This window comes from Diabrotica virgifera, chromosome 2, assembly GCF_917563875.1.
Source record: "Diabrotica virgifera virgifera chromosome 2, PGI_DIABVI_V3a".
In the NCBI taxonomy this organism is placed as follows: Eukaryota; Metazoa; Arthropoda; class Insecta; order Coleoptera; family Chrysomelidae; genus Diabrotica; species Diabrotica virgifera.
The window spans coordinates 10,226,454-10,252,971 of NC_065444.1; the positions used below are offsets into that span (position 1 = coordinate 10,226,454).

Consider the following 26,518-nt stretch of genomic DNA (forward strand, 5'->3'; position numbering starts at 1 on the left):
ATTTACCCGAGTTTTTATAAGGGTTTTTACCCGAATATTTCTTTGGTGGCTCAGCTGGCATCTAATCTGTAAGTATAACCAACTTGCTTTAAACTTAGTCAAAATTTAAATATCAACTTTACATTCATTAAAACGGTTATACTTACTTTTAGGTCTAACACTGATGATGATTTTTTATAAAATCGAAAACGTTTTGTTGTGATGTAGCCCTTAAAGGGATTTTTAATAAAAATTTTATACCTTTTACAAAAGATTTTTTCCAATTTTTGTGATTAATGGTATACAGCCAATTACAGGAAAAATTTTTCTTTTCCAAAAAACGCATTCAAGCTGGCGCAACGTTAAGAATATATTAAAATTTAAAAATTAAAAAATTTCTGTTACAGATGATAATTCCTGTAAATATTATTATTAATGTCGAAGGCTTTTTCAAAGTCGATAAAACAACTATGATTTAGGTTCTTGATGATATGATATTGGTCAACACTTTGTATGTGGCACTTAACAGTGTTATTGCACGCCAATTATTGAATCTACTCAGGTCTTCATTTTTGGGTATTTTTCAATCCCGCGTTCCACTCCTTTGGTAATTCTTCGTCAGTCGATATTTTGTTTAAAAGTTCATGTAACATTTTTGTTAATTGTTCAATATCTGCTTTTAGTATGTTAAGGGGTATATTGCCGATTCCTGCGGCTTTGCCATTTTTTAGAAGTTTTAGTGAATTTATAACTTCTTTCATTGTAATTTATTCAATATTCACTTCTAGCTCTGGTGATTCTGCTTCGTCTTCTATGACTTCTGTTATATCATGTCTAGCATACATTTCTTCGAAGTATTCCTTTCATATTTGTATTATTTATTTCCTTGTTTAACCTTTACTTCTAGTATATTTCTTTGCGCTTTTCCTGTTAGGTTTCCTATGATTGTATATTGTGTTCGTATCTCGTTTTCTTGTCATGCTTTTTCTGATATATTTCGCATTTCATTTATACAGGGTGTCCAGAAACTCTACCGACAAACGAAGATAGAAGATTCCTCAGATAATTTTAAGACAATTTAACCCAATTCACCTAGTCTGAAAATGCTTTCTAAGGGAGCTAGAGCTCTTTGATGATGGCGCCATGTAATTAGTTTTTCTTAAATACCTCCAGAACGCTTTTATTTAGAAGAACGAAAATTTGTATACATATTTACTTTCCAGAAATGAATCGATTCCATCCATTGCCAATTTCTAGTACCGGTCATAGGCGTCCGTTTTGGGTAGGGCAACGGTTATTTTATCGCATAACTTTTTTGTCTTCAACTTTTAAACATTTTTGATACTGGATTATTAAATTGTGAGGTATTCTAGTACTAAACGGTACTCTTATTTTAAGTCGGTAGGACACACCGTTTTCTAGAAAAATCTATTTGAAAGTTTTTAGTTTTGGGAATTTGAAAAAAAATTGAAAAAAATTAAAAAAAAAACGATGTATTTTACCAACTTAAAGCAAGAGTAACTTTTAGTACTCGAATATCTCATAATTGAATAATCTAGTGTCAAAAATACTTAAAAATTAAAGACAATAAAGTTATGCTATAAAATAACTGTTGACCTACCCAAAACGGACACCTATGACCGGTACTAGAAATTCGCTATTAATGAAATCGATTAATCTCTGGAATATGAATAAATGTATCAGTTTTCATCTTTATAAATAGTTTTTTTTTAATCTTTTTTTTTTAATTCAAAGAACGAAAAATTTTCAAATTTATTTTTCTAGAAAACGGTGTATCCTATCGATTGAAAGTAAGAGTACCTTTTAGTACTAGAATATCTCAATTTAATAATTCAGAGTCAAAAATGCTTAAAAATTAAAGACAAAAAAGTTAAACGATAAAATAACCGTTGCCCTTCCCAAAACGAACGCCTATGACCAGTACTAGAAATTCGCAATGAATGGAAACGATTCATTTCTGAATAGTAAATATGCATACCAATTTTCGTTTTTCTAAATAGAAGCGTTCTGGAGATATTTAAGAAAAACTAATTACATGACGCCATCTTCAAAGAGCTCTAGCTAGAAAGCATTTTCGGACTAGGTGAATTGGGTTAAATTGTCTTAAAATTATCTGAGGAATCTCCTGTCTTCGTTTGTCGGTATAGTTTCTGGACACCCTGTATAGTTGCTTTTATTTTTTCTGGCTTATTTTTTTACTTCTACGTTTTTTGCACAAGTTTTTTGCCTTATATTTCTTTTCACGTGCTTTCTCTTCTTCCGATCCTTCCTTTTGTTGTATTTCCTCTTTGATTATTTTCTTTTTTTTTTTTTTTCTAAGAGGTGTGGGGTATTTTTAGCTATCCATTTTTTCTTTTCAGTCCGATTGTTTCTTTTGCTGTATTTATCTTTACTTCTTTAGAATGCTTCCATGATTCTTCGACTTACCCTCCAGTTTGCTGTGATGCAGTTTGGTTAATAGCCAGTTTCTCACTGAATTTATTTCTTATACTGTTTTGTTTTAGGGCATCGACGTTGCATTTGTTCCTTATGTTGGTTTTTGTCTATGGCCAATTTCATTCTTAGTTTCGCTCTGACTAGCATGTGCTCTGACCCCGGAACCTTATATATTCTAATTTTTGGGTCGAAATGATTACCCATATTCCCACAAATCTAAAAGACAATGTGGTTGAATAATATTTACAATTTTCCATAATTTATTTTTCAGGTAGAATATTTAGAACTATGTACAACTGCCTTATGTGCTCTGCTGCAATCACAACCAGCTCTCTTAGATCTGGTTCCGTCTATGGGACACATTCCTAGACTATGTCGACAAATGGGATCTAATATTAGACAAATAGTTGTACCGAAATCTGCCATATGTATACTTAACTCATTATCAATGAGTACGGTAAGTAGTCTTATGTTAGAAATATAAGAATATAAATATAAGCAATTGTTACAGTTTTCACTACAAGTATAACTTCTCCAGTTTTACATTTCTTCTTCATGTACCATATCCTTTACATTGCCACCCAAAATAACATGCTTGTATCAACACCATACCAATCTCGCAAGTTATTCAACCATGAAGTTCTACTTCGTCCTGGACTGCGTTTGCCTGCTATTTTTCCTTGCATAATATTTTGTAGCAACCTATATTTGGGACCTCTCATTACATGTCCGAAATACTACAGCTTTCTCTTCTTGATGCTCTTTATAATCTCAGTAGTCTTGCTGAGACGTTCTAGTATTGTGGAGTTTCGAATCTTCTCCACCCAGGAAACTTTAAAAATTCTTCTATAGCACCACATTTCGAAAGCCTCGAGGCGATTTAGATCGATTTTATTTACAGTCCAAGATTCGACACCATAAGGTAAGATTGAAAACACTTAGGAGCGAAGTAGCTAACCTAGTGAAATACCTTTGACATCCTCTGCGTTATACTTTAACTGATATCCAAGCTAAAAATTTGATCAACTTGCTCAAGTTTGGTACTATTTACATATACAGAGTGTCTCAGAGACTCAGAGAGAGAAAATAGTGCGTTCCTTAAAGGTATAGGTAGAAGGCACAATGTAGAGCAAAAAAGTCTTGTAACATTTTTTTCTAAATTGATCCGTTTGACCAAAAAACGAAAATACATTTTGATATGCAAATTGAAGTCTGGCAACAACGCGCAACTCAAAAATTTAAAGATTAAAAAAGTAGGTTTGTAGGTCAGTTGCATCTGCTAGGTAAAATAATGTAAATATCAACCAAACCCATATCCATTATTTTGCAGGTAGGTACCTACGATGTCAACAACCCCAAAAATCACACCTTAAAGTAAATAAACAAGGGGTTATTAGGTTAAATTTCCACAGTCACAGCAAATTCTTCTAGGCTACGTTGCCATGTCATTCAAATTTATGAAAATAAAAATTCAGTTATATGGAGAACAATGTAATTTTTTTCTTGGAAACGGTTTTAGAAAAAAATGTTACAGGACTTTTTTGTTCTAAATTGTGTATTATACCCATACCTTAAAGGAACGCACTATTTTCGGGGACACCCTGTATAGACGGTTTTATATTTTATTGTTTATGAGTATTTTAGTTTTCTGTATGTTCAGATCCAGACCTGCTTCCCTACAGCTCTCAAAGACACTATCTAGTAATGTTTACAGATCTTCTTGAGTAGAGCTAGGAGTACCGTGTCTTTTTGACCTCGGTTGAAGAGAACTGACATACGTTTTTTAACCCTTAATAATTTCTTTTAGATATGCGTTAGCGCCATTGCTCAATCGGACTGCATGCACCCTTTGAAGCAGGCCATGCAGGTGCGAAAAGACATGGTAGCCGTGGCCTGCGAGGCCCTTAACAGGCTGTTTTCCAGTAATCAGGACCAGTTGATAAAACAGGCCTTAGATGTAGAATTTGTCCAGTTCTTACTCACGTTATTAGAAGCTAGATTAGAATTAATCGATAATCCGGCCATGACAAAAGCACAAATAGTTAAGGCCCTTAAATCTATGACCAGAAGTCTGTTGTACGGTGAGAAAGTGACTTCGATTTTGGAGAAGAGCAGCATTTGGTCTGAATATAAGGACCAAAAACACGATCTGTTTATTTCTAGTACTCCTATTTCCGGGTATTTAACAGGTAAGTTTGCACCCTTACATATCTAGAGCCGAATTTTTGGAATTCTTACCTCGTTTTAAGAGGATCGGAGCAAAGCACAAAATTTTGACGCATGTCAAAATTTTCAATGTGTTTTAAAGGTATTCATTTTTTTTTCGAATCCTGAGAAAACTAATAAGTATTTTTGAACAATTTAAACGTAGAATAAAAGACTACTTTATTACCGAGGGCCGAAAGTCCTTTAGAATAAATAAAAAGTTTCTTTTGAATAAAATATTTTCAATTAAAAATCACACTAAATTTTCTCTTTTTTTTTCACCCCTCTAACTTATTAAAATAAACATTATATAAGTTTTCAGGGACTTTCGGCCCTCGATAATAATGTAATCATTCATTCTACGTTTAAATTTTTCAAAAATATTTATTAGTTTTCTCAGGATTCGAAAAAAAAAAATGAATACATTTAAAACACATTAAAAATTTTGCGTTTTGCTCTGTTCCCCTTAACGCGCAATTTACGTCGAAGTAAAAATTTTATTTGAAATGTAGTTTAAATTAAATAATAATAAATAGTAACATCATTATTAAGACAAGGTGATTCAGTGAAACTGTACGATTTGGCAACGCTGCTGACGATAAAATAGAGGTGCCGCAGGCTTGCGACGTAAACGTTGTCAGTCTAGAGAGTGGGAAGTTTACTTATCATGGAGACTTGGTCGGGTGAACAACGCGCATTTGACTTTGCACCTTGACTTTACAGTACACGAACATAAGGCAAAATGTAGGTCCCTAAAAATGTTAAATTAAAACTAACCCGTTACAGCCAAGTAAAACAATATTTTTCATTGTTTTTTTTTTGTGAGTGATAGTCATTTTCGAAAAGTAATCAGCAATTTTATAATCGATGTGCGTAATAACTTTTTTTGTTAAGAATGTTAGAATATTCAACATTAAAAGTGGATATTGTTCTATGGCTGTTAATTTATGTATTGGTAGCATAGACAGTTCTGAAGTAATGTCAAGAAAAATATAAAATATATTGTCAGTCAAGTTTAAGCAAAGTTTTATATTGTACTACCAGGTCCTACGGTGAGAATAAATAAAGTATAATTGTTGATGGTCAGTTGTTCACCTAAATTAAGTTATAACAAAGAATATTAATTTCGAAAATTTGGATCCTAATTGCAGTTTATTGTTATTCTTAATGACTGATAGGTCTGGATACCGCGTATGAAAAAAAAGTTGATTAATAGCAAGCTGAAAATTTGTTAATAGCTTAAGGGTGTCTAGTCGTACAAACTTTGATATATGGGAACACTGGAACAGGGGAAGTTTTAATTGTGGAACAGGTTAAAAATTTCTAACGGTCAGGCCACGAAAACGGCACATGTATTTTGTCCGACAGAACAGACTTAAACTCTCCGAACAGAGATTAAACTCTCATGCCAAAATCAGACTGCTGTTTATCACCAAATGGGCGTTTTAATGAGTGGAACATGTAGAATATGTCAAATGACAGGAATTATGACAGGTGATGAATAGCAGTCTGATTTTTGCATGAGAGTTTAATCTCTGTTCGGAGAGTTTAAGTCTGTTATGTCGGACAAAATAAATGTGCCGTTTTCGTGGTCTGCCCCTTCCAAATTTTTAACCTCTTCCACAATTAAAACTGCCCCTGTTCCAGTGTTCCCATATATCAAAGTTTATCCGACTAGACACCCTTAAGCTATTAACACATTTTCAGCTTGCTATTAATCAACTTTTTTTTCATACGCGGGATCCAGACCTATGAGTTCCAAGATGAAATTAATGGCATTTTAATGTGTTTACACCCTACGACAATTGCAGTGAATGTGAGGAAGGCGGGATTCTAGAAAGAAGTTTAAATATATAGTTTAAATGTATTTTAATTATTTCTGTAGGTACCTACGTATTTATTAAGGTTTAACATAATTATGCGCTTAAATACATTATTATATAAATGTTTTATACAAAAGTATTTTTATGTTGTTTACATAAAGGTATTTTTTGAAAAAAAAAATGTTTTAGAACCCCTGACAGCCACAAAATGTCAATAATATTACAATAGACTCGCGATTATCCGAGGTAACTGGGACCGTGACTACCTCGGATACGGAAAAACTCGGTTAACACTGAGCTTGGTTATATTGATAGAAAAATACGTAAATAATCAAAACTGTGGATATTTTAATGACAAAATTAATACAGTATACAGTATAATCACTGTTGATTATAAGAACCTGTACTGTAAAGTCATGGTGGGACGCCAATATATTCACCTCTATTTTATCGTCAGCAGCGTTGCCAAATCGTACCGTTTCACTGAATCACCTTGTACTTGGTGGAAGCCCCATTATTGTCAATACCCTCTTGTTATATTCAACAAGTTCGTCCCATGCCTACTCAATTGCTTGTCATAGTTCAATTCTATTCTGTGGCCTAAGGTTATTTTCATTTAATTTCTTTGTCAACTCTGCTCTCACATTTTCGATGTGGTTAAGGTCTGGTTAAGATTAAAAATGTATTTTTACTTTTAGGTGGTACACCTGCAACTGCCGGTTACTTGACCCAGGGACCTAGCGCCAAAGTAAATTCTGCTCCACCTCCAGTAGACCGAGACGATCCGCTCATAAGAAATGACGGTATCTGACTTATGATCCATCGTTCCTGTGATTATGGTTAGAACAAATAAAAAAGTATGACGTATGCTACTTGGTAAAAGCTGAATTGTTCCTATTGGTTTGCATTAGACATAAATATACTATCGCTGTGAAATACTCTCTAATAGATTTAAAAAGTGTGTTAATCCTAAATAACATTCATTTTATATTTAATTTACAATTTCTGGTTAACATCTTTTGTGACCATGATAATTTCTCAAAAATTTTTTTCGTAACGTTTTAACTGAAACACTTAGACCTGTAGCTTCCAAAAGCTGCCTTTGAAACTGCAAGTGAGAAATTGTTGGTACTCTTCTAGCTGCTTAGACAATGATCGTGGCGAGTCGTTGTTACTTTTTGGCGACTTTACCTTGCTCTATTTTTAAGATTTATTAATTTCTGATACCTAGCATAGGTTTTTACACAACCCTCTGTGTTACGCATACCACTGCAACTATGTCACTCTGAGACATACCTTGTGCCACAAGACCAATAGTCGTTCTTCCTTTGCACGGTCTATAGTCGCACATAAGGCATACCAAAAGTCATTTTATTTTCGTTCAATTTACAATTAGCAAATTAGACCAGGGCGCATCTGTAAAAATATTAGTACGTTTGGATGTGGAGAGGTGACTCATATTTTTTTGCAGAAATTGCTTGTAAAAAGGTCATATAATAATAATTGAATTATCCTCCTACTCAAAAAGGTCCGGAACATTGTTTAAATAATCAAAATGTCAAAAAATGAAGCAAAAATTCGAGTTTTTTCCTCGTTTTTTGATTATAACTTTAAAAGTATCCATTTCCGAGAAAAGTTGGACTGACATAAAAGTTGCGTAATTAAATTTCCTACAATATAGGATTAGTTAAAAATATTAAAATTTGTCACCCTTGTTGCAAAATAGCAATAATGGCGAAAAAAACATAAAAGACAGGTATTCGCATTTTACGTTTTTCAACCATTTGTGCTACACTTAGGACCTTTATATTTCACCCAGAAAATATTTATGATATAATAAAACAATACTGTAAATTTCATTAAGATTGATTTAATAGATTTTGCAAAATAAATTTCGCAATCCAGCTTTCGCAAAAAATTTTTCAAAATGTTGCAGGACTGAAAATAGCACTTGACAGCAACTTAAATTTTTTTTACATATAGAAGTATACTGTACCTTTCATTTGCAATTTGCAAAATTAAAATGAGTTAACTACCACGGCGTCAGGAATTTTTTAAATAAACATTAATTTTTGGTGCTACGCGCAGGACAGCGGATACGTTTACTCTGGTTGGGCATTCCAATGACCTTTGATAATGATTGGTAAATTTTAATTTGTAGTACATTTCGATCTAAATAAATAAATTTGTTTATTACAAAATAAAAACACATACTCTGTCCTTTGAAATAACACTTTTTTCAGCAAATACTTTCTTTGTTCATATATTTTAACTTAGAGAATAAACGTTTATTATTTTTAAACATATGCAATTGTTTAAACAATATTTCACAAACAATAATCAAATTAGTTTGATTTTTGTGGAATTAAAATATTAAAATACAACAAAATATAGAGAAAGAAAATAATATATTAGATAAAGAGTGGAAGAAATTATGGTGGAAATCAACTTATGTGAAACGAACTCCGCTGTCCTGTCCGTAGCACCAAAAATTAATGCTTATTTAAAAAATTCCTTACGCCATTTTAATTAACCGATTTTAATTTTGCAAATTGAAAGGTACAGTATTCTTCTATACGTAAAAAAATTCAACTTGCCATCTGCTTTATTTTCAGTCCTACAACATTTTGAAAAAATGATTTTTTTTGCAAAAGCTGGATTGCAAACTTTATTTTGCAAAATTTATTAAACCGATCTTAATAAAATTTACAGTATTGTTTTATTATATCATAAAGTTTTTCTGGGTAAAATATGAAGGTCCTATGTATAGCTTAAATAGTTGAAAAACGTAAAATGCGAATACTTGTTTTGTTTATGGTTTTTCCGCAATAACTGCTATTTCGCAACAAAGGTGACAATTTTTAAAAATTTTAACCAATCCTATATTGTAGAAAATTTAATTATGCAACTGTTATATCAGTGCAATTTTTCTGGGAAGTGAATACTTTTAAAGTTATAATAAAAAAAATGTGTGTGTGTACTTTGTACGCACGTAAGAAGTTATACTTCTATTATATAATTTCAAAGAAATAAATATACTTGACAGGTTATTTGTATTGTATTTAAATAATAAACTAACTTTCTTACCTACCACTTTTAAAACATTTTTATTAAAACGATACCAAAAATAAAAAAAAAAGAATATGAATCGTCCGGGATTTGAACCTGGGACCTCTCGATCTCCGGTCACACACTCTCCCACTGAGCTATATTCCCTTCGCTTTGACAGGTTACAAGATTTCTCATACATACTGACAAATTTAATAGACCAAGTGAAGTATACAAAAATACTTTAAATATACTTACTATTATTATAAAATATATTATTCCCGAGGAAGACAAATCCAAAGACACGAAAATTATAATAAATAATACATTTACTAAAAACACTAATATATCCTTTTGTAGTAAAGAAAAGAGAGACGACCGGTTTCGCTGTCTACAATATTCACAGCATCTTCAGGTCACGGTAAAAGTAAAATTAAATGCTACAAATAATAAAAAACCAGAGTTAGTTAAGTGGTCTGGTTGAAATCAAAAGGGTAATGATCAAGCCAATATTAAAGTATATATATTTATGCATATATATACTTATACTTAACATACTTTTGTTGCCACTACATTTGAATGCGTGCATGTATGTGAGTGTGAGGGTTGTAAACCATATTTACGTACATGTTAGTATTTATATGTATGCATAAATATATATACTTTAATATTGGCTTGATCATTACCCTTTTGATTTCAACCAGACCACTGAACTAACTCTGGTTTTTTGTTATTTGTAGCATTTAATTTTACTTTTACCGTGACCTGAAGATGCTGTGAATATGTAGACAGCGAAACCGGTCGTCAGTTGTAAAAATAAATTGTTTGTGAGAACGTCTCTCTTTTCTTTACTACAATAGTATGGACTCACACATGCAACCCATTCATTTTTTACTAATATATCCTTTTAATGACTTATTTGCGCTGACAGCGCTGATACATATCTTGAAAGATTAGCAACGAACTACATACTGTCTGTGTGCGCATGCGCCCGGTATTATAAAATTTCACTCTCAATCGTAAAGAAGTATAACTTCAAAAACGAAGAAAAAAATCGAAACTTTCCTTAATTTTTTGACATTTTGATTATTTAAACAATGTTCCGGACCTTTTTGAGTGGGAGGATAACTTAATTATTATTATATGAGTTAATTGCAAGCAATTTCTGCAAAAAATATGAGTCACCTCTCAACGTCTATCTCAAGAGAGATGCACCCTGGACTAAATTATAACGTACCGAGTTGTGCTATCTCATTGTTTTAGCGGTTTGTTTATTTTCAATAAAAATCGTTATTCTTCGCAACAATAACAAGTTTTTTCAAAAGATATAAATATGGGTTTGGAATACATGATGATTCCATATAAGTTTGGTTATACAGTAAGCGCCATGCTAGTAGACACACAGGTACCTACATATGTAATTGCTATGCTTATGGGCTAATCCAGCCCGTCTCACATCTGACTTTCAGGTCTGTCATGCCATGTGATTGTCACATCATGCATATTATGTATTTTATAACTTTAACACATGATAATAATAACAATGACAACTATAAACTTCAAATAGAACTGTTCTATAAAGTGTCAACTCTCTGTTTATCCAGTGATGAGCGCGCTAATAATCAGCAGAATAACGCAAAAGATGAAAAACATAATACATTGCGAAATAAAGAGAGATGAAACTATACTAAATTTCAATAAGTGATGCAGGGCATGTAAACAACGATTTTAGTAGTTAAAGATGTTCAAAATTTATCTACTCGTTCCATAGTAACAGTATATTATTAAAATCACTTTATCACTTCTTCTATTTAGTTTTTATTGTATAGTATATCAATTGTTGTAATCACTGTATACACAGATAGTGAAAAAATAATCTTATTAGTTCAATAATTTAAGCCATTATACAAGTAACTGTTATCCAAAAATATTCAAAAACTGAACGAAATAGCCATCCCTATGTTGCTGATGACGACATCGCTGTCAACTAATGTTTACATCTCCTGCATAGCCTATTGAAATTTAGTACAGTAGAGATGGAAATTATCGGTGTAAACGTATAAATTAATATTATATTACATATAGGAGGAAAAATGAAAGAATACCCATGAACGAACATATAAATCACGCTGTATTTTCCTGTTACCGTGTCACAAAGAAAATTGTCCAGTGCAAGTACATGTAACAATAATTATTACATGTACTTGCGCTGACCAATTTTTTGTGTGACACGGTGACAGGAAAATACAGCGTGTTTTATATGTTCGTTCATGGGTATTCTTTCATTTTTCCTACTGTAGTTTCCCACCTTTAGACGTCTGTGACGGGAGTATTTTATAAAATTCTCCTGTCACAGTGAATGTTGTCATATTCCTTCGATACGTCTAAAGCTGGGAAACTATGTAATGTAATGTTAATTTATACGTTTATATCGATAATTTCCACCTCTACTAGTTTCATCTCTCTTTACTTTACTAGTAATATATTATGTTTTCCATCTTTTGCGTTATTCTGTCGGTTATTAGCGCGCTCATCACTGTATACACTTTCTGACGTTCTAGACGTGACTAGACATTTCTAGGTTATTCAATGACATCTCGAATTTCGTCCAACTTAATAAATACTTCTTTTACGTCAAGGGACTTTTTCTATGTAGGACACTGCAGCAAGGGTCCAGGACTGTATTAGCTCAATGCGTGTCTATTAACTTTGCAGTTACTGTATATTTCTAAGTGCACAGCACTTGAGAATTTTAACACACAAAAGGGTTTGCAGACGTTTCGGCTAACTCTCATTCTCCCTTGGCACTACTTCGTTGACCTACGAAATAAAAGCATATGACAGTTGAGATATGACATATGACAGGTACGCAGTGACATGCCAAAGGTGACAATTAAAAAATATTTGTTACAATGTGAACTTTACTAACCACGTCTAATATATATGTAATTAAGTCTAATGATTGAATAAACAGTAACAGTATTGAAGTATCAACCAAGGTATACGTCATATTTTAAAATCCACGTCTGATAAACTATGAACACATTCCCGAAAAATATTAAGCAATATAAGACACGCAAAGAATACCACTATTGGATTTATAATTATTGTTTTATTTAAGGAATGAAAATGATTACAAAAAAGGATGTATAATGTATAAATATGTATAAAAGTGTATATTAAATAGGTATAAAAATGATTTGTATGTGCTAAAAGTTATTTATATTATTCATTTTAAAAATATATATTTTCTATTATATCTAGATTAAATCTGAATACTAAAGTGATACTTTTGTTTCTAACTCTTTTCAAGAGTTTTATTTGTACAAAATATAGTTTTAAAATTAAGAAATACGCCGTTTTTTTAACCCACAGTTATACATTTATTACATAGAAGAGACGTAAACATACTGGTACTGTAGCTATACATATTAAATTTTTTCCAAGAATATCGTAAGGAAGGAAAAATAACTAAGCCTCGTTTGGACTCAACACTACATTTAAGTTCTCTCTCTCTCTACTTTATTGGCACTGAAAGTCCTATTTAGCAGGAATTTCTTAACTTTTGATGGGAATGGTAACTCTGACATATCAAAAAAGAAAACCCCGTGGTTTAAAGAGGAAGTGAAGATAAAATGTGAAGCAAAGAAGAAAGTATTTTACCAATACAGAACAAAACAGGTATATAACCACTACAAACGAATACACTTGTTGTACGCACGAGATAGGTATAATCACAACGATCGAAAATATCTACCAGAACAATACAATAAATGCAAAAATAAAAGAAGAGCTGACTAAACCAATGTGATAAAACAGGGGGAGAAAAACACTTAAAATAATTTACTATGCAGACAACGCAATACTAATTTCTCAAAGTAACGATGTTAATTTTCCTAAAAAAGATAATATGCATGGTTATACAGTCGAATCCGCTTATTGAAATAGCCTTCGTGCCAAGCAAAAATATTCTTATAACCTAGATATTCTAATAACCCATCATTGGTGGCTAGCCGTAATAAGTGTACCGAATATACGTAATAATAGTACATACTATGTTAATATGTATATGTACCTATATGGTTTTAGGTCTTTTTATGTCAATAATACAATAGCGTAACGTATTTATTAAAAAACCAAATTACATTATATTATGTGGATGCATACAGTAATTAGTATGAAATGACAATATATAGATTATGTAAATATTTTCGTATTAAATACATAATACTTAATAAGAAAATTACTTATTTAGTCTTGAAAAATAATCGGTAATTGTAGCTTGTTTTTTTGTTACATAAAATACTAGTCACTTTTGTTGCTCTGAATTATAAAAATTAGAAAAATTTACAATGGTTTGGCCATTCCAAAAGCGTTTTAACTTTACAAGAAATTAGGATGGGCGAAATGTTTCTTAAAAAATTTATAACAGGCAACTGGGTGGCAATATGTATAGTTTCTAGAAAAAGGAAATTATTTTACGACCGAATTTATCGGTAAACGAATGAATTGGTACTCATAACAGGACATATTATGTCCAAACTATCTCCCTCGCGAATTCAAACACATATTCTTCCACTATTAAGTCGGCAAAACAGTGAGTAGCATTGAGAGATATGAAACATATATAACATTCTTTTGATATGACCAAACCTTCTCTCTCAGAAATTCAAACACATACTGTTGCACTTTTAACACAATGCGTGCCACGTATTATTGTGTTAAAAGTGCAACAATTGTAAGCTGCGGTAGACACTTGTACTTACATTATAATTACGTGTGTTTAAAATTTTTATACGGATTGTGATTCGTGGGAAAAACTTCGTTTGTTGATGCCGATTTTTTGAAAAGGACACCGAACACATCTTATGGAAAATATAATGTCACTCAAATTCAATAAAATTTATATGACTCGCTTCAAATTAACGGCCAATTCTTATCATTGCGCCAACTCTGTATTTTAAATAATAAGTGCAGAAATTGATATAAATAAATCTGAAATCAAATGGGTACGTGCATAAGTTAGAGAGAGAAAAAATATTTTAAAATACCCAAATTATCGGTACTCCATAAATCAGCGGATTAGTTTCACTAATCCGCTTAGGCCCAGCGGGGTTTAAGCTGTTTTGAATAGCACCCAGAACAATAGTGATTGTAACTGACACATTTATGAACTCCAAAAATGTGATTTCGATAAACTTTAATTGCAATTTGCTCCGTAATTAATCATAATTAAGAGTTGGCGCAATGATAACAATTGACCGTTAATTTAAAACGAATCTATTCATATAAATTTTATTAAATTTGAGTGACATATTTTCCATAAGATATGTCCTTTCGTAAAATTAAAAAATTCATATTTTATGAAATTTGAGCTCAAAAGTTAAACTGTTGCACTTTTCTTCGATGAAATTTGCCGCTCGTTCTCCTCGTGTATTCAGAATTTTTCTACGCCTTACGTAATATCTATTACCTATCTGACAAACCCAAATAATATAAATAACAGCCCTACAGGCCTTCGAAGCCCTTGGTGAGAAATTATAATACAAGACATAATTTAATTTTTTAAGAAATTCGAAATTATACGTAAAAATTTTTTCGTTGACCTGAAAAATATTCTAATAAGCGGTATTGTTTTATGAATACGTATTCCAATAAACGGATAAATTTATTAAGGAGTAAATGGAAACGTTTCATGACGCTTCAAATCGCTTAGAAAAAATTATGGTCAGACACTATGGAAGAGAGCTAGAAGTACAGATATACGACGGAGATGCAAGATGGAGATTAAATAACTGGGTAAGAAACAACAAACAGAGTAGTGAAGACAGCGAGAAACGGTTCCCCAGTAGGAAGGCAAGAACGACAACTTATTGGAGATAAATTGAATAAAAAGACAGTCATGTTTATGCAAAAAGAGGAAGAAAATTAACCCATTATTTTTAAATCTGTATCCTTAAAATATACCAATACGTCTGGTCCCGTTGTTTATAAGATATTTAACATTGATTGGTTGACTTTTTAAAATCTACAATTTCGATTCAAACACTACCTATAAATATAATGGTTAACATGCAACTTTATCTTCTAATATTATCTTCTTTAAGTGTAAAATCTTTATATTTGTAGGCTAGTGAAGGATCTAAAATTAAATAATCTGTGAACGAAGAAAGTATATCATCCAGGTTCTTTTTTAACTCTGTAAACGAAGGTCGGCTAGTAGGTTTTTCAATCCAACATTTACACATTATGACATATCTGAAAAAATAATAAAAATAAATTTAAAGAGTAGAATAAGAAATACAAGGGAAATATGATAGATACAAAATACAGAGAATAAATAAATAAAATACAGACAAGTTCGGAGAAAAAAGAAAAACCTACTGATAAACCTAAAAAGTAACGAAGAAATAAAGCTAAAACAAATAATGACCAAAAACAGAACAATATTAACCGATGACCAGGATATAATGGAAAGATGGAGATCATGATGGTCAGATTGGATCTGGATGTATCCGAGATGAAAATAATAACATACTAATTCACGAAAAGGGTGTCAAAGAGAGATGGACAACTTAATGCAAGTTGATGATGTAGTGTTAGTGGGAAATAGTGAAAGCGACAGAAGAAACACTGGAACAGTGGAGGCAAGTTGTTAAGGAGAAAAGTTTAAAACTTAGTAAGACAAAAATAGAGTATTTGGAATGTTCATTTGAAGATGGAGTTACTACAAATAAAATGATGTTTTTGGATGGTGAAATGATTGTGAAAAGTTTTAAGTACCTAGGATCGGTATTACAGAGTAATGGGGAAATAGCACCACTGACCATCTTCTAACAATTAGGACACTAATAGAGAAAGCTAACGAATTCTTCACTTAGCGTTCGTTGACTACGAAAAAGCATTTGACAGCATGGAAATGTGGGCAATAGAAAAAGCTATAAACAACTGTCGAATAGATTCCAGATACAGGATGCTAAAATATATAAGAAAGCAACAATGACAGTACAATTGGAAGAAACCACAAAACCCATACCAATTAACAGAGGAGTGCGACAGGGAGATGTTATTTCTCCTAAACTATTTACATTGGCACTGGAAGATGTTTTCAAAACAACGGAATGGACAAACATGGGAATAAACATAAATGGAAAGAAACTAAACCACCTAAGATATGCAGACGATGTAGTAGTCATAGCATCAAGTTTTGAAGAACTACAAACCATGCTAACCTAACTAGCAAATGAATCCGAACAAATAGGTCTAAAAATGAATTTTGCCAAAACGAAAACAATGACAAACACACAAGATAATAAAAACGTAATACTAAACGACACCACTATAGAAGCAGTTAATGATTATATATATTTGGGACAGATAATAAAAATAAATAAGGAAAACCAAACAGCGGAGGTAAAGAGAAGGGTTAGATTAGCCTGGGCAGGATTTGGGAAATTAAAATGGGTCCTAAAGAATAAAAAAATACAATACTTAAAAACAAGCGTGTTTGACCAGTGCATACTCCCAATTCTCACATACGCATGCCAAACATGGACCTTTGACCAAGGCAAACATGGATAAAATAATGAAGGCACAACGAGCCATGGAGAGAGCAATGTTAGGAGTAAAATTAACAGACAAAAAGCAAAACAACTGGGTAAGAAATAGAACAAGAGTCAAAGACGCAGGACAACATATAGCCAGGCTAAAATGGAGCTTCGCAGGTCATAATGCTAGACAAACGGACAATAGGTGGAATACCACGATACAACAATGGAGACCATGGACAGGAAAGAGAGCAAGAGGACGACCCCAGATGAGATGGGGAGACGACAATAAAAAGATAGGAGGAACGCACTGGAAACAGAAAGCACTAAACAGAAGCGAATGGAGGAAACTGGGGGAAGCCTATGTTCAAAATTGGAGGAATTAAAGGGCAAAAGAAGAAGAAGAAGAAGGGGAAATAGATGGAGATGCATGTAGTAGCATTATGGTTGAAGCGAAGAAATGGAAGGAAGCGGCTGGTGTGTTGTGTGACAGAAAAATTTCAATGAAGCTGAAGGGAAAATTCTATAAAACCGCCATTAGGCCAGCTATGATGTACGGAATGAATGTTGGGCAATTAAAAAGAAAGAGGAATAACGAATGCATGTGACGGAAATGACAATGTTTAGGTGGAAGGATAAGATTAGGAATGAATATATTAGGGGTGGCACCGATTGATGCCAAACTGAGAGAACATAGGTTAAGATGGTTTGGTCATGTTCAACGTCGAGACGTCAATCACCCTTTATGAAGAATTTCTGAACTGCAGGTTCCTGGAAGGAGTAAGAGAGGAAGACAAAGAAGACCTGGGAGGAGACGCTTAGACAGGACATGTCGGTAAAGGGGATTAATATTGATATGACCCAAGATAGAAACTTATGGAGAAATGCAATTAGGGAAGCCGACCCCGGATATGGATAAGTGCAAAGAGAATGATCGTGGTGATGACGGAGACATTTCGAACAACGGAGAGCAAGGAAAATGAAAACATCGTAATTGACGGATCAGAGGAAAACACTGAGGAAACAGAAGCTATACAGAAAGAGGAACTAGAGGAAGCAATAGGAAAGATAAAGACTGGGAGAGATGAAATGATGAAGATGAATGATAAGAGATGAAGTAGTTCATATTTTTATTATATTTAAAAAACTTGAAGAAAGACGAAAAAAAATCATGCTTACAATTCATCAGAGCAATTATCAGGTTTCGCCATCCTATATCCTTTCTTTAACATTCCCATAATATCCTGCGTAGGTATTCCAGGATACGGTGTCCCGCCCAAGGTGGTGATTTCCCAGAGAAGAATTCCGAAAGACCAAACGTCGCTATGGGTCGTGTAGATCTGATGGGTCATGGATTCCAGAGCCATCCAACGTATCGGCAGTTTTCCTCCCGATGATTTGCAGTACATGTTATTGTAATAGACGTCACGGCTTAGCCCGAAATCGGATATTTTCACTTTGTTGTCGTCGGTAATCAATACGTTTCTGGCAGCTAGGTCACGATGAATTAGTTTGTAAGATGATAGAAATTCCTGAAAATCAAAAAAATATCTTATCACATAGTTACTGAGTATCTTGACAAGGTTTAAATCAAATCACACATATTGGTGCAGAAATGTAACAATCTTCCGCATAATGTTTTTCAGAGCATGTCTCGTCAATTGCAAACCGTTGTCGCTGGCTTAAAAGACGAAGACAATACTTGACGGAAGACTCTTTGCGTGTTTTGGAGCCTTAAGGACCTTAGCTGGAGTATTTCCCCAAAAATTAGGACGTCGCGAGCAGTATCGCTAATTATTATTATCCAAATTTAGCAATACGTCTCACTTTCCCTCTAAGGGGAAAATTGATTCATCCCAGATACCTACCAGTATCAAAAGGATTGAGCTCTGATGGGACTAGGTGACTTGGAGTATCTCCCAGAAATTTTCGTACACATCTGGCCGTCGCTAGTAATACAGCTTTCTGCATGGTCTTATAAAGATGTTCATTTAGATCGAGCTTTTTTATGTTTTCGAGGAGGTTCTTCGGAATGACTCCAGTAGTAGACATAATAATAGGTATCGTCTGGGTACTTTGCATTCTCCATTGTCTTCGTATTTGAATTTCCGGATCTCTGTATTTGGCGATCTTTTCGGTAAATTTAGTACCTACGTAGATTATTGTTGTTTGGTATCGCCACATCAATTGGTGTTGTTTGTCTTGCTGATTTACGAGACACACTAACTAGTGCGAGATCTGGTCTATTATGTGCCACTGTTTGGTTTGTGAGCACAGTGCGGTCCCAGTATAGCTTGTAATTGTCATTCTCAAGCATACTCAGGGCCGGATTGATAATATGGGAGATGGTCCGTTTGGAAGAAGTCCCAGCTTGATAGCTATCTCTTGATGAAAGATCTTTCCTACTGCGTCATGCCGTTCCTTGTATTCAGTTGCACCAAATGCCTGGCAGCCCCCTGTAATATGTTGGATGGTTTCTTGGGCTTGACATCCATATAGGCATTTGTCATTTTGGACCTGAGGGTCTTTGGCGATATATTTCAAGTAATTTTTGGATGGTATAACCTGATCCTGAATGGCCAGTAATGAACCTTCTGTTTCAGGGAACATCTTTCCTGATGTCAACCAATAGTTCGACGCTGTATTGTCGACATAATCTTGGCTGACCTCATTGGGATGTCGCCCGTGCAGAGGTTTACCCATCCAGGTGCGCATTTTTTCGTCCTTTGTAAGGTGGTTTATGCGCATTTCTGGTTCCCTCAGTTTTATTGGTGTTGTGTCATCTATTGCGCAAATAGCGCGATGTAGAGTAGATGTCTCAGCCTGCATCTGAAAATAAGTTCGTAAATTAGCAGTCTGTTTATCTAATTGCTCACTTATATCCATAAGTCCTTGTCTTCCTAAGTACCGGGGTAGTGTCGTTCTTTCTACTGCACTTCGAAGATGGTGTTCTTGTGCCTTTGTGAGGTGTGTTTGTACTTTTCGCTGAAGATTTTCTATATCCGCTTTTGTCCACTTAACAATACCAAATGAATAGCTAAGCGCAGAACAAGCGTAGGTGTTTAGTGCCTTAAACAAATTTTTACTGTTAAGCTGTGAACCAAGCAGCTGTTTTACCCTTCGTATGAACTCAGTAGATATCTCAGTTTTCATTTGCTTATGGTCAATTTTCCGCGCCTGCTTTACTCCAAGATATTTGTACATATCGTTTTCACTCATGGCCTCGATTTTCTCGCCATTTTGCATATCGAATCCACCGAGCTGTACCTTTCCTCTGACTATATTTAAAACACGGCACTTGCCTAGTCCGAAGTGCATACTAATATCATTAGAAAATATTTGTATTTTCTTATCCAGTATTTTCTTATTATTATTATTATTACTTTTATTATAAGTTTCTTTACTTACCATTCCCAACGTAACTTGCCTAGCGAAAGAAATAAGATCTTTGGGTTGAGGAATATCATCGAGATCAAGTTGATCAAATTCGTACATCTTGTTGAACACTGATTTTTCTACATAATCATTTCCTTTTATAAGATTTCTAAAAACAGATAAAAGATTTTTGATTTATTTCAGTTATTTTTAAAAGATTAAAATAATTTAAATATAAAAAAATTATATCGTTTTCATTTGAAAAGCTTTCGAAATACAAATAAGTGTTTATATAATCGTTACGTAGCTAACCGTCTGCCAGCCATCTAGTCAATAAACAATACGCCGGATCAGTAACGGTATACCTTCCGCACCGTTCTGGAAGATTGTATGGAACAAGTTTTACATCCAGATTCTTCGCTGAACGGGTTTACCTGTTCGAGACTCATTCTACCGTTTCCAGAACAGGATAGGATTACTATAAATAAGAGAACTTGTGTTGAACGGATTCAGTCATAATTTCGATGTAAAGTGCATCTTATAAATTGTATAAAATAAATTGTACATATAATTTAGTATGTGTTTTAGTGGGTAAATAGTTAAAAATAAAACTAATAAACTAAGTGTTTTCATTAAAATAAAGTGTTGTTAAACATGTAATAAAGTAAAGAACTCATTACATAATACTTTTAACTTGAATACGATCCTAGACTAATGTAACCATTACCTTATAAATTATTTACACATAATACTCGAAAATGTTTACTTACGCTTTTAACATTTTGTCTGCAGCCACTTTTAAATAAGTTTGAAGATCGCCTTTTGGACAATACTCTACAACTAAAAGAAGCTGTCCTTGAGTAACGCAGCCGATCATTGATACTAGATTAGGATGAACTGGAACAGCTTTCATTAATTGGATTTCTTGTTGAAATTGTTGAATTTCTTCAGAAGTTGGGTTTTCTAAAAAAATATATAACAGCATTAATATGTTAGTCGCACAGATTAGATTTTAAAGTATATTTCACGAAACAATGAGAAGTCTATATCCGAAATTCTAAAACTTCTATCATTGGAACCAAGATTATGGTGGTAAACTGAATTCGTTGGTACCTCCTAAAATTTGCAAGGCAAACGAACGATGAATAAAGTAGACTATAGGGGATCTAAGATTGCATTCCACAACAGATTGGATCCTGTCAAGAACCATTTTCCAGAAAATTTAGTCGTACAGCTGTGCGTACAGCTGATACTTTGTTAGTTTAGGAACATACTGAACTTCAAAACCCAGAAACTCAAAGCGCTAGATCGCGTGATATGAGCAAAGAATCCGATCACGTGTTTTGTCGTAAAATTTACGACAGCGCGCTCGCTCGCTCGAAGGTTAAACTTGGAGAGATTATAAGAATAGGTCCAGAGGTGACCCCACGTTGTGATTGGCGTGTCAGTTACCCCAAGTTGTGGTTCTAGGATTAAGAACACATTTTATATAAATACTTACCTCTTAACATTTTAATAGCAACTTCTACTTCTTTTTCTTTAGTTTTCATATACCAGCCTTTTCTTACTACCCCAAAAGCACCATTACCTAAAACTTCTTTTATTGTCAGCTTGTTCACATCAATTTCCCATTCGTCTGCTTTCATGGGGATGATTATAGCTGTGTTTAGATTGTGTGGTATAAATTTATTATTGCTGTCCTAAAAATAAGATTGTTTCATTCTTTCATTATTTAATCGCCTTATAATCGTTTGAAGAGGTGAGTTGAAGCATATACTTCTCACAGTCGCAGGTGTTTGGATCCAAAGATATCCAATAGCAACATAATATGTTGTTGAAACATGGATCATGACAGAAAAGACAATACATCTTATTTTATAAAAAAAAAGGTATTAAGGAGGATATTGGGATCCATCTGCAACAATGGTATATGGAAAATAAGGTTCAACCACGAGTTAAACGAATATTACAAATAACCCTCTATAGCAAATTATGTAAAAATACAAAGATTGCGCTGGGCAGATCATCTTATAAGAATGTATAATGACAGAACACCTAGTAGAACGCTCAGCGGAACTAAGGTGAGACGTCTGCCAGTAGTAAAACCAAGGAAGGGGTGGATAGACGAAGTGAGAACTGATACTAAAGAGATATTGAGGAAGCATAACTGGAGGAGAGCATCCAGGAACAGATATACTTGTTGGTAGATGCTGGGGAAGGCTTGGACTGTAGCGCCATAGAAGAGAGATTACCTAAATCTTCCACTTACCTCGAAGCTTTTTTCCTTTTTCTTTATCCTTAAAATAATGAAGATAGTCGCAGTTATCATAAGTAAAACAATTAATGCAGCTACTGGAGCAATAATAACTGTGAGATTGTTTGATACTTTTGGAGGAGGACGATCAATAACTTGCTCACTTTCGTTTATTTTTACAATCGTATGTCGCTCGATATAAGCAGGTTTACTGGCACCACCTTCAGAATAAGCTACCAGGGATACTCCATAGATCGAAGGGAGTACTATATCCAAAAATGTAAAATTGGTGTGATCCTGTGGAATAAAATTAAAATTAAAGGGATTGAACTGAATGAAAATGAGAGACATGAGAGGAATTGAATAAGACTTACCCCTGAAATATTACGTGACATCAATTTGTAAGGAGTATCGCTATCAACTAATAAAATGCAGATACTATAACTAGACGGTGGGTACTTTGGTTTTTTCCATTTAACACTAACGTTGAAATGGATAACAGATCTTACATTTTTCAAAACGTTTTCTTCAACCATCACATCTTCTGGATCATCAGGAACTAAAATCAACATAAGTCTATCGATATTCTGATTTGCTTAATAATATTTTACGTAAATAATGTTACGATTCGAAAGAGCATGCAGGCCGGCCCTGGATCTCTAGAACCTTCTGGAAGACCGAATCGAAGTGGCCGTGAACTGGTTTCGACTCATTCATGGACGTATAAATAAAGTATTTATACGTCCATGGACTCATTCGATCGAGAAAAGACGCGAGGCCGGTTTAGGCGTCATTTTGTCTCAATGTAGTCAATTTGATTTATTCTATTGTGTTCCAGGCCCGGTCTAGAATATTGGAGAGCAAACACGGGGAGTACTTAAAGAGAAAATCGAGTATTTGCTGAAGATCTTGTGCTAATTGCAAAAACTGAGAAATAACTTCAGAATAATTTGAAAATATGGAAAGAAGTCACTGAAAACTGAATGAAGATAAATGTTAACAAAACAAAACTTTTGCAGATAGGAGAAACAAGAGAAGAACTTAATATAGAAATTGAAGGAACAAAAATAGAGCAAGGTAAAACTTTTACCTACTTAGAAATAATAATAGAAGAAACAGGATCTCTAGAAGCAGAAATCAACAGCAGAGTGGATAAAACGCTACAACTGTATCATGCAATGAACGAAAAAAAAATTATATGCGGAAAAGAAATATCATCATCATCATCATCATTGGCTCGACAGCCCTTTCTGGGTCTTGGCCTGTTCCAGGATTCTTCTCCACTCTGATCTGTTTCGTGCTTTTTTTCTCCAGTTTTTTATTTTTAAGGTTTTTATATCATTTTCTATTTGTTCTAAATATCTCAGCTTCGGTTTTCCTCTTGTTCTTTTTCCTACTGGCATCTGTTTGAATATTTTGTTTGGTATTTCGCCTTCTTCCATTCTTTCTACATGTCCCATCCAACGCAGCCGTCCTATTTTAATGAATGTTATGATATCTGGATCCTGGTATATTTCGTATAGTTCAAAGTTGTACCTTCTTCGCCAAATTCCATTTTCTTTTGTGCCCTTATATATGTGTCGCAAGATTTTTCTTTCAAAGGTGGCTAGCAATGTTTCCTCTCTTTTAGTGAGTGTCCAGGTTTCTGAGCCGTATGTGAGTACCGGTCTTATTAGGGTTTTGTATATTTGGCATTTTGTTTTCCTTGCGACGTTGTCTGATCTTAGTTGCCGAATTAAGCCATGATAACTTTTATTGGCAATAAATATTCGCCTCTTCACTTCCTCTGCTACGTTATTATCAGATGTGACTAGGGATCCCAAGTATGTAAAGTTTTTTACCCCCTCAATGTTGTATTCTCCTATTGTTATATTTTGTGGCTGCCTTATTTCTGTGTTTTTACTTACCTGCATATATTTTGTTTTGTTCTGGTTGATTTTCAGGCCACTATTTTGTGCAGCTCGTTCTATTTGATTGAATGCCTCTATCATTTCTCTTCTTGATCTTGCGATTATGTCAACATCATCTGCAAATGCTAGTATTTGCACGCTTTTATTAATTATTGTTCCTCGAGTATTGACTGTTGTGTCCCTCATTATTTTCTCGAGTACAATGTTGAACAAGATGCATGATAGAGCGTCTCCCTGGCGTAGTCCCTTTTTCACATCTATTGTTTCCGTTAGTTCGTTTTGTATCCGGATTTTACTTTCTACTTTTAGAGATTCTTTTATCAGTTCTATTAGTTGTGTTGGTATATTAAATTCTTTCATTGCTTTTATTAAGAATTCTCGGTTTATATTGTCATATGCGCTTTCGAAGTCTATGAAGAGATGATGTGTGTCGATGTTATGTTCACTTGTTTTTTCAAGGATCTGTCGCAGAACAAATATCTGGTCTATTGTTGACTTCTGTCTACAGAAGCCACTTTGGTACCTGCCAACTATTTTTTCATAGAAAAGAAATATCACGGAATACAAAAATGAAAGTTTTCAAAGCAGTTTATAGATCTCTTCTGACTTTTGCCAGCGAATCATAGGTAGTAACGGAACGGAAAAAGAGCAAGATACAGACTATGGAGGTGAAGTTTTTAAGCAGAATTAAAAGTGTTACCAAAATAATAAACACATATGTAAGGAACGAACTGAAAATAAAATCCACATTGGAGTTTTTTAGAACAGAGACAGTTAAGTTGGTTGAGTCATTTACATCGGTTGAAAGATACCATACATACCAGTGAAAAGAGTGTGGGAAGCAAAAATATTGAAAAATAAAAAAGGGGAAAGACCAAGACATACAAGGGATGAAGTAATCTTAAAGATATTGGAGGAAAGAGGCGTAAAATGGACACAATGGGAGAAATTGGTTAAGAAGTAAATAAAACCTTACACCATTATGGTAGATTGTTACTATGGGCCATTCCACGAACATACGCCTGTTTTGGATTACTTCGACAACGAATATTTTACTGTGCAACATAAGAAGTACGAAAGTAAATGGCGCTAATAATTATTCCAATAAACAACAATGTAATTTGCAATATACTTTCGTTCTTCTTATTTTGCACAGTAAAATATTCGTTGTCGAAGTAATCCAAAACAGGCGTATGTTCGTGGAATAGGGTATAGTTATGAGTTACTTAAAGATAATAATTATTCTTACCGCACTTTTTGGTACTATGAAAAGTTTCAATACACGTGGGTGTAGTGATGTTTAACCACGTTTTTGGACCTTCTAATTCATCATCGGGAGATGTATACGGTGTTAATGCTATTTGATAATTTGATCCAACTTTAAGATTTGGTATAGTCCAAGTGTAATCCAGTTCGAACTAGAATTGAAATAAGTAATTGTATTTTAATAATATAACATTATGGTAGGGGAGCAAAGTATGCTAAATGTGCAGTCACTCGAGCGCTTTGGAGACCTATTGGGTTGTGAAGAGTAGGTCCTAAAACCAAAAAAAGTTAAGTAACATTTTCCATTTTAGTGGGCGCTTGCCATTTTTAAATTTAATTTTCCATTTCCAACAATCGTTTTTTCCTATTATAACAGCATCTATGCATAATTCGAAAAAATGTTTAAAATAAAAGTTACTTATTTTTTCGTAAGGAATCCAAATCTGCAATAAAAAATGGGGGCTCCTATTTAAGATTTTAAAGTAACCCCCACCCCATCTCCGTGGGGGGTCGTGTTTGGTGCCATTCGATAGATTTTTTAAAAATATTAAATAAGTGTATTTTACAGTTTTTCGATCTGATGTTCATTTCGCGAAATATCCTGGGATCCGTATTTAAAATATTAAATTTACCCCCCACCCCTCTCCGTGGGAA

General features: G+C 33.7%; 2 protein-coding genes across 2 annotated transcripts in view; one reads left to right on the forward strand and one right to left on the reverse strand.

Moving 5' to 3' along the window:
• LOC126879950 (dnaJ homolog subfamily C member 13) overlaps nucleotides 1-12,864 on the forward strand; it is a 91,934-nt gene extending 79,070 nt beyond the window's left edge. Inside the window, exons 28-30 of the mRNA XM_050643342.1 lie at nucleotides 2,708-2,893; nucleotides 4,244-4,625; nucleotides 7,163-12,864. Of these exons, the coding sequence (XP_050499299.1) occupies nucleotides 2,708-2,893; nucleotides 4,244-4,625; nucleotides 7,163-7,275 (681 nt within the window). The 3' untranslated portion in view covers nucleotides 7,276-12,864. The remainder of the gene's footprint in view (nucleotides 1-2,707; nucleotides 2,894-4,243; nucleotides 4,626-7,162) is intronic.
• LOC126879951 (tyrosine-protein kinase receptor torso) overlaps nucleotides 12,829-26,518 on the reverse strand; it is a 45,841-nt gene continuing 32,151 nt past the window's right edge. The window contains exons 6-13 of the mRNA XM_050643343.1: nucleotides 25,848-26,016; nucleotides 23,063-23,247; nucleotides 22,704-22,985; nucleotides 21,936-22,134; nucleotides 21,205-21,397; nucleotides 20,468-20,603; nucleotides 18,239-18,591; nucleotides 12,829-15,770 (exon numbers count right to left, since the gene is read on the reverse strand). Coding sequence (XP_050499300.1) covers nucleotides 15,593-15,770; nucleotides 18,239-18,591; nucleotides 20,468-20,603; nucleotides 21,205-21,397; nucleotides 21,936-22,134; nucleotides 22,704-22,985; nucleotides 23,063-23,247; nucleotides 25,848-26,016 — 1,695 coding nt within the window. The 3' untranslated portion in view covers nucleotides 12,829-15,592. The remainder of the gene's footprint in view (nucleotides 15,771-18,238; nucleotides 18,592-20,467; nucleotides 20,604-21,204; nucleotides 21,398-21,935; nucleotides 22,135-22,703; nucleotides 22,986-23,062; nucleotides 23,248-25,847; nucleotides 26,017-26,518) is intronic.